At 43.1% G+C, this 9,486-nt stretch overlaps 1 protein-coding gene across 1 annotated transcript; it reads left to right on the top strand.

The window, feature by feature from the left end:
* The first annotated feature begins 402 nt into the window (after window positions 1-402).
* Window positions 403-3,543, top strand: adra2c (adrenoceptor alpha 2C). Its single transcript, XM_068322043.1, has one exon. The coding sequence runs from the start codon at window positions 733-735 to the stop codon at window positions 2,080-2,082; it is 1,350 nt and encodes a 449-aa protein (XP_068178144.1). The 5' UTR covers window positions 403-732; the 3' UTR covers window positions 2,083-3,543.
* Window positions 3,544-9,486: the final 5,943 nt, after the last annotated feature.

Below are 9,486 nucleotides of genomic sequence, written 5' to 3'. Positions count from 1 at the left end.
CATCGCTGCGCTTTGACAGGAGTGTCACCTCCAGACATCTCCTGCTGACTCTCCATTAAAATCGGGATTAAAAAGTCAGGCTGAGAATTGTGATTGTGTAATTGCCGCATTAATAAAGACGCGCTTTTGAACATTCAGTTCGCACTGATCAGATCAAATATCTCCAATCATTTTTAAAAGCTCTCAGTAGACTTTTTGTTTGCGTTTTTCTTTGCGTATTTTTTTCCTCTCCCTTGCTCAGTGGCTCCCGTCTCTTTCACGCTGCGGAGCGGGTCTCTGCTACTTTTATCTAACGTAAAGGAGGGGAAAAAAAAGGAAAAGAAAGAAAGACACGTGGTTATTACAAACCTCCCTCAGGACGCAGCGGGGAGGCGGAGGTGGAGAGACGCGGGCGCAGTCGGGATGGGAGAGGACGCGTTGAGGAGAGAGCTGCTCTCAAACCATGGAAATTCTGCCGCTGAGCATTCTGCTTGGTTTTGGAATAAGGACTTCTCATTTTGCGTTTTCTCCCGTTGTGGTTTTTTCTTTTTTCTTTCTCTGTCTGGCTTTTACCACACCAGAGACTTCCTTACATTCGGGGTGTGGAAGACCGCAGGTGAGGAAAGAAGAAAGAATTCATCTCCTGTAGATATTTATTGAGATATTTATTAAGTATGCCTAATGGGACATTTTTGCAGATCGTTTCCGCGCATTTAAATTTTTTAAAAGTCACAAATTGACTAAAAGAACAGAATGGATTTCTTAAATATTACACTGGAGGATGGGATAGAAGCGGATAATGTCTCCTCTAATTCCACTTCTCAGAGCCAGTACACCCAGCTCGCCATCTGGGGTCTGGTCGGACTTGTCAGTTTCCTCATTTTGTTCACTATAGTCGGTAATGTTCTGGTCGTTATCGCCGTTTTAACGAGCAGAGCTCTGAAACCACCACAGAACCTTTTCCTCGTCTCCCTGGCCAGTGCGGACATCCTGGTGGCCACGCTGGTCATACCTTTTTCTCTGGCAAATGAACTCATGCACTACTGGTTTTTTGGCAAAATTTGGTGTGACATCTACCTGGCTCTGGACGTCTTCTTCTGCACCTCCTCTATTGTTCACCTGTGTGCTATCAGTTTGGACCGGTACTGGTCGGTGACACAGGCAGTTGAGTATAACTTAAAGAGAACGCCTAAGAGAGTTAAAGGGATGATTGTGGTGGTGTGGTTGATCTCAGCTGTCATCTCCTTCCCGCCCCTGATCTCAATGGACAGGAGCAGCAGTGAGGCCAGTCCCCAGTGTATCCTGAATGATGAAACCTGGTACATCCTGTACTCCAGTATTGGCTCATTTTTCGCCCCATGTGTCATCATGATCCTGGTTTACATTCGGATCTACCAAGTGGCAAAGACCAGGACCAGGACAATGTCAGAGAAGAAGAGGGATGTTGACTCGCCACAAGAAAACGGGATGGACAAAGCCGAAGCAGCCAGAGGAGGATCGCTGAAGTCCAACATGGGTGGAAGCATAAAAGACCAGGAACGTGAGAATGGGCACTGCCAAGAGCGGGCAGCCCACCCTCCTTTAGCGAGTGAGCGCAAACATCCATCGACAGATCACGACGACGACTTCGATGACAGCAGCTCATCAGACGAGAAACCTAAAAAAAGTTCCCGCGCCTCTAAGCATAACCACGATGACAGAAAAGACAGGAAGTCTAGCAGGAAAAGCAGCTCAGCCTCAAAATACTCCAGCCGGAAGTCGCGTGCCAGCTCCAAGTCAATGGAGCTGTTCTCGTCTCGCCGCAAACGCCGGAGCACCGTCAATCGGAAGAAAGTCTCTGCCGCTCGAGAGAAGCGTTTCACCTTCGTCCTTGCCGTCGTCATGGGGGTTTTCGTTGTGTGCTGGTTCCCGTTCTTCTTCTCCTATAGCCTGTATGGAATCTGCCGGGAGCCGTGCAAAATCCCAGAGACTCTCTTCAAGTTCTTCTTCTGGATTGGCTACTGTAACAGCTCTCTGAACCCAGTCATCTACACCATCTTCAACCAGGACTTCCGCAGAGCCTTCCAGAAGATCCTCTGTAAGTCATGGAAGCGTTCTTTCTGAATACGTCCTGCATGGATGGAGTTTTAGGGAACGTTTGGCCTCACGGACACAGATTTGAAGGGTTCTCAGATGTGGGATGATGGAGTGCAGACCTGGGAGGCTTTCACACCTTTGCTTTCCGGGATTGCGCTCAAAAAGAAGGGCTGCTTAACAGATCCAAGGATTGAATTAAGGAGCGGGAGATAGGTTAAAAGTACAAGATTTAAGTGCATTGATAATATCCACAGGAGGCTTTCAGTCAACGCCATCCAGGCTGATTTGGAGTCAGGTGTGGGTGCCACCCCCATCGACTTCTTCTCCCTTCATTTGAATGCAACAAACTGCATGCACGCCACAGGAGGGTACACCTGCATGATCGGCACAGGAGGGTTTAGGGAGACACTTGATTTATAATGTGAATTCCTTCACTGATTACAACACGAAGGCCTTGACAATCTCCACAGAACTATTGTTTGTGATGTTAGACGTCGGCGTCGGTCTCCTCTCTGCGTCTCTAACTCCATTTACTCTAGCTTTCTATGACGTCACACTCTCAACATGAGGACCAATGGGACGAAGGGGCTCCTTGCTTACTGTTTCAGTAGCAGCAACTGTTTAAAAAGACTCCTGAGTAAAAAACCATAATGTCACATTTGTGCTCCATGGCTTCGCGTGACTCTTCATGGTGTGTGTTTTTAAAAAAAAAAAAAAATTTCTTTTGAGAGCTTATAAAGCTTGGACTCGGAGTCATTCGAACACACTAGAGTGGCAGGAAAGTATCTGCAAATTATATGGAATGCAGTAGTGTTTTTGAGTGGATGTGTGCGTGAAGAAAAAAGTGCAAATTAAGTATTAAAAATGAAATTGTATTTTGATGCAGCGTGATAAGCCAGAGAGTTTACCCCATCTTAAGCCAACTGCCAGTGATTGTCTGTTGTGTGTGTGCGTATGTGTGTGTGTGTGTGTGTGTGTGTGTGTGTGTGTGTGGGTGTGTGTGTATTAGAGAGAGTGTGTGTTAACGTCTGCTCTCTCTAATGGCCCTAATGATTCTTTCTGCTTGAGCATCTTTCTTTTCTCTTCCATCTTATTTTCTGTCAGGTGTCTTCTGTCTCCACACACAGCCACACAAACCATTTAGCCGCAGTAACAACCAACCATCTTATCGCTCTGGGGTCAAGTCGCAAACACATTATCAATATATACACAAAAACGTACAAATGGATTATCACTATTTCCATCTTTATATGTCAGAGCCTTTATAACCACAAAGGATTGATGCTTTTTTTTGTGTGTAAATATTTGAAGAAAGTACAATACTGTTGTGTGGTGCCTCCAGATCACACTTGTCACTTTGATTAAAAATGTATTGTTTGTAAAATGAACAAAATCTCTGAAAGGTTTTCATGTCACAAAGATATCTGTCCTTTTCTAAGAAGAACAAGTGTTTACTTCTCTGCTTTGAGCACATTCAAAACGATCAAATAAAGAGGTAAATGGAAATAAAGAGAGTGTGTGCATCACTGCATTTTTCATTACTGCTAATATCCAACATAATTTTTCTCTTATGTTTATCTATCATTCAGTCTGTCACTGGGTGTGACACAGAGGAACACAGTAATATGTTATTATATGGAAGTAAACATTTAGTGTGCTGATGTTTAATGCAAATCGTATACAGTAGCTTCCCGTTTTTTTCAGTGTGTCGACAACGTTCATCGTCAAAGTGAGCAATCTGAGATAACTGACATTTATTACCATGTCTGTGAGCCTCACAGACAATTTGATTTGTTTAACTTAATATAGTGACGTCAAATCACACAACTACCAATCAAAACTGTCACAACACACGTGGGATAAAAGAAACGTAGTCCACTAACGCACACCAGGGTGAATCAAAAGCTCTGGCATCTGACCAAATATGTTGAAAGATTTTGAAAAGAAAATTTATTTTGATTCAAAAAAAGATCTGCGGTCAAACATCAGCTCCACTTTTAACCCAATTCATAGTTTGAATCCAAAGCAGTTTTAATCCCTCTCAAACAAACACGACTAACCGGGCGGATCTCGACCTGCGTTGTGTTCTCAGTCGCTAGAGTCACCAGGTAATGGCAAGAACTCTGTCCGATCCACAAGTGGGAGGTTAGGGTCAACTCCCTCGTCTTCAAATTGATTTAGCATTCGTGTATCTGTGCATTTTGTGCTGGGAAAATCTGCTCACTAGAGACACACCGGTTCAATCCGAGGTCAGATTGCGGTTTACTGGGTCCAGACAAGATGTTGAACACACCCCTCCTCTCTCCGTCTGCCTCCTGCTTATTTATTTATCCCCTGAAAACTGACTGGAGTTGCCTCCATGACCAAGCAGAATGGATTTTGTCATCGCTGCCTCTCCTTCCTCAAAATGTTTATGACCTGCTGTGTCAGCGGGTCGCTGCCTCGCGCCACTGCTTGTTTTCTCCTGCTCTGCAGATCTGATGCAGAAACCAAATGATACTGAAAATGAACAGCTGGATGATGGATGACCTCAAGTGTGCCGTTAACTTTATGATTTAGCTCTCTGACCAGAGGGGCATAAAGGGGAACTTACCACATGCCTCCTTCATTATCAGGATGTGTGTTGACTTTACCTTCATACCAGCGTGTTGCATCATTGACCTGCGCTTGAGTTGAGAAATCATTTCTGACAAATCCAAAAACTAGACTTCTTCATTAATTTAACTTCGTTAGATAAATATTTTACATCCTGAACTTGTGGCCTTGCCCCGGCGATGACATCATAAACTCCACCTGACCTTCCAGCCCCCCCCCCCCCCCTCCACCCACCTCTTCTCTAACATCCCACCCCACCCCATCCTCCCCGCCTTGTAAACACATCTCATGACTAATTCACCAGACCTGCATGAGTGCTCAGTGGACTGGAGGCGTCAAGTCAAGACAGGTCAGCTTTTTATTGTATTGCAAGAATTTCATGTTTGAATATCGTGTTATGGTAAATATTCATGAGACGTTCTCCCCCATGGTGTGTTGTTTTCTGGGGGGTAAGAGTCTGATGACTATTTTTATTTCTCTCTGTTTTAATCACCTATTTGCCTTCCGTCTCCACTGGACTAAAGTAACTCATTTAGTCACGTTCACAGCGGGGACAGAATAGAGGAGGACATCCGTCTCTCCTCCTCTTGGCTTGTCTGCAGACCACGTTCAATCAGCGGTAAATGGGAAACGTCGAGCAGAAGTTCAGATTGTACGCCACAGCTGCACATTCGGTGGCGAAAATGAAATCGATAACCTCACCTGAGATTGAAGATCGATAAGAATCATATTTCTGTAAATATCTGACCATTCCTTTTTCATTTATTTCAAGGCTATCACTGATGTTATAGACAGACACGAGAGCGGCATCGATCTTCTCATCTAACGCTCGACAACAAAGGTAATTAGTTCCCAAAAAAGTCCTCGGGAAGCTGGTTTTCTGGGTTGAAACTTAAAAACAATGCGCAACACAGACACACAAACACAAAGGATGTCTGAGTAAAACAGAGCTGCAGGCTTCAGCGTGAGAGATGAACTCCAGAGATGTGATGGAGGATTAAAACACCAGAAGCCACCTCTCTGTCTCTACTGTCTACAGTCAGGACAAAGCATCCTGTAATGGATTTCTCTGACGCTCACGTTCATGCCTCGCAGCAAAGAGCGTACGACCACCGATCTGTGGCTTCCTGTGCTTTCCATCAGCGTCGCTGCTGTCGTAGCACTCAAGGAACAGCAGCTGGTGGTTAAACACAAGGAGAAACTGAATGTGAGTGCAAGAATATCTGAGTTCCAAAAAGTCCGGACAGGGTTATACTTCAGCAGCGAGAAGATTTGTCAAAAGTTCAACGTGGTCCACAGGTGACTGAGTCGTGGTGGGAAGTGACTTATCCATTATCTGCATCCTTTCATTTCTCCGGGCGCCTCCATACCTCCTCTCTCCTCCTGGCCAGTGTGGAAAAGCAGAGGCTCATCTCTCACACAGCATATGCCATCAGTCTCACACTCCCCACGCAATCTCAAACCCTGTCCTTCACCTTCTTTCTCCCTCCTCCCCTATCAATTTACGCCTTCTCCTCAGTCTGACAGCAGTCATCCATTCTGAGAGCTTTTGCTCCACTTCAGTGATAGAGCAGTCGTGGAGTTCTCGCACCGCCAGGAGCAAACGAACCCTCACTTCCTAGTGGGTCGCACACGCATGTTTGCTCTTATCTGTTTATTCTCCTAACTGACCGAAATTGGGATGCTTTAATTTTTTTGATAGTTGTCATAGAGTTCAAAAAGAATACCTTCTGACTTCGCATTTAAAGCTGAGCGTTCTGTTTTATGAACTGCATTCACAACCGAGGGATAACTTCATTTATGAAACTTCTTTTATGTGAAGATATTCTTTCTACCTTCCTGCCAAGAAGTGCAAAGGAAAAAAGAATGGCTGCACAGATTAACAGCGGTACATTATGAAAGATTGGGGAGACTGATGGAGGAAGTTTATCATTTATTCACAGCTCCAGACCCTCTATCCTTCTTTCAACTTGCGTTTTTGTCAACGTCTAAAAGATTAATGCTGCAGCCACACTTGGTGCTCCATGCTATATCACTGTTAGCATCAGGTACAATGTTGTATAGATTGACAATATGTAATAACACTTTATTTACTATATTAACATGTAATTAAAGTAGTAGGAGGGTAGTAAATGGTATGTCTTGGTCATTTTGAGTTTATTTTGTAAAAATAAGATAAAAGCTTATGAATAGCAACTACTTATGTTTTGCGTCTTATATGTATTTATTCATTATTTTTGAATCTGTGTATATGTGGCTCCACTTTATATTTAATATCTTCTACCTCCTGTTGTCAGACCCCCCAGATCACAACAGAATGTAAAGTGTTCCAGCGTTCACACTCAGTTCAAAGGGGGTAACACTTCTACTGTTTGATCTCCTCTGCTATGAAACAAAGGACCCTTTAATATTGAATTAAAAGTGTCTCACTTTAATAACTGCATTCACACAGGCATGTTTTAATCCTCTGATGTATTGATTTATTTGTCTAATTTATTTAATACCACTTGAATATCTTAAACTGAAATATCTCGGTAAAAAGAATTTTTAATGACCGTATTGTGATGTAAATCAAAGTGACCAAAGGCTTTGCTGCTAGTTCGTGTCACGTGTCTACTTCACTGGCTCGTCTCATTTGTGCTGTTTCTAACTGGGATGGATGCGTTGAAATAAATTCAACCATCTGTTGCTGCAATAAACTCTGAAATCTTTGACTCCATTTGTACAGCAGTCTTTAGGCAGCCAAGCACATTTGGTGCAAAATCTGTTGCCACAATATGTGAATGCAAGTATAGAAGCTGAGCTGAGAGGTGGCACTTTATTTATTGCAGTTATTAAATTACTGTTTCTGACTGACCGATAAACCAGAGCAGTTTTATTATTGTGGTCACAGAATGACTGGTTCACCTCTGGGGATTGTCTGAAACATTTAAACAGAGATATCCCACGCAGGGACCAAAAGAGAAATGTATTTATTATTGAAACTACTTGATTTCAGTTTGCAGTGATAATCACTAATGCAACATAACCTGAATTAACCATATGGATGAGTTTACGTCATGATGAATAATCAGGTTTGTATGATTGAGATGGACAGACTTGCTAAACTGAGCCCACTGAGAAACTTTTATTCAACACTTAAAGACGTTCATTCAATATTGTAGATATATATAAACAGAAATTCTACTTTGAAGATCTCGATATATAGATTTCATTCATTTCTTAAATCTACATCATGTCATTTCTTGGGTGGTTCTAGTTGCTTCTATTTCAGCATCAGTGCAGCTTTGCTTGAAATTGAAGATTGGCTTCTGCCCCATGTGACCTCCCCACCCTACCTTACAAAACCATTACAGGTGCAAAAGCACAATGCTGAAATGGATGGAACGATGCAGTTTGTGCACCATTATGTATCTACAGAACCACATTACGTATGCAAAACAGACTGCGCAGAAAATGCGCTGATGAAATGATCATGAATGTTGTGCAGAAAGTGACATGAATAGCAATCGCCACGTTCCAGCCCCACTGTACGCCGAGCTCAGCGGGATCAAGAGTTGGTGAAGTTAGACATGGCGTCAGGTCATTATGATGTCAGCCTGAAACGTCTCCACACTCCACCTGGAGGGGAGATAAACTGCGATGTATGCACAATTTTCTTTGTCATGATTTTCTCCATCAGCATTTGCTTGCCTTGCCATATCATCGAATAGTTATGTGAATGTGCAGCAGGTAAGGGACATGAAGACATTAAGAATATAGAGATGCACTCACATTGGCATTAAAGTCTCTGAGTGAGGAGCACTATTAGTAATTTTATGATATGATCTGGTGATTGTGTTGCCTGTCATGCCGTCTCCAGGTCACAACCACTGTGATTCAAACACGACAGCTTGGACAAACTATAATAATCTCACCGTATTCATGCTGGTCTCTTTAAATTGTTCTTCTTTCTTTGATTGGCCCAGAAATGTTTGCAATATAGAGGCGAGTCATTCAGTGAAGCGATCTGCACTTATTACCCTGTTAATCACCCTAATTAATTTGACTCTTGGGTGAAACAGCTGCATAATGGCCGTGTCTTGCGGGACAGTGTGTCTGCAAACACACACACACACACACACACACGCACACACACACTCACTCACATAGCTGCATGTCTGCGACTGAACACACTCGCTTTGCATACAAAATACAGCCAGACTCACCGTCCCCTGCAAGAGTAAAAACTGATATTGAATTACAGTCAGCCAGCGCGACTCCCCCAGTTTGTTCCAGAGAGGTTGTTGGAATGTTAATGTTACCGAAGATGAATATGGTAAATATTTAACCTGCCAAAATTAAGGATGTTAGCTTTGTCTCTGTGAATCTGTCAGCCTGCTGATGTTAGCAAACAAATTAAAGCGTCCTCACAAAGGCGGCAGAGCTTTAACCTCTTATTAACTCTCCTCTTTTGTGAGCAGTTGCCATTTTTAACCACAGCTTACATCAATTTGTTTCCTATACTTCTTTAAAAATCTCTTTCATTAGCCGCCAGCTTCTTATTTTGTCATGTAAACCCGTTCACCTGACGAAAATGTCAAGTTTTATTATCCTTAGCAGTAATTATTTTAAGTCCAATTGTTGCCATCGGGTGTCAGTGAAGGTAAGAACAAAATATCGACGCAGTGTGTGAGAGGCTTGCCTTCACTATAATTTACAAACTCCATGTTTCATTTTTGTTCCAGTGTTACTCCTGAGATGATGCTCTGGGTGTCTACTTTACATTACAGCTCCTGGTCCAAAGAGACTGAGTGCTGACACCCCATTTCATGGCCGATCCTGTGCAGAAACTGC

The sequence above is a fragment of the Antennarius striatus genome, chromosome 8, assembly GCF_040054535.1.
Source record: "Antennarius striatus isolate MH-2024 chromosome 8, ASM4005453v1, whole genome shotgun sequence".
Taxonomy (NCBI): Eukaryota; Metazoa; Chordata; class Actinopteri; order Lophiiformes; family Antennariidae; genus Antennarius; species Antennarius striatus.
The sequence above is the reverse complement of the archived record's forward strand: the minus strand, read 5'-3'. Positions and strand labels throughout refer to the sequence as shown.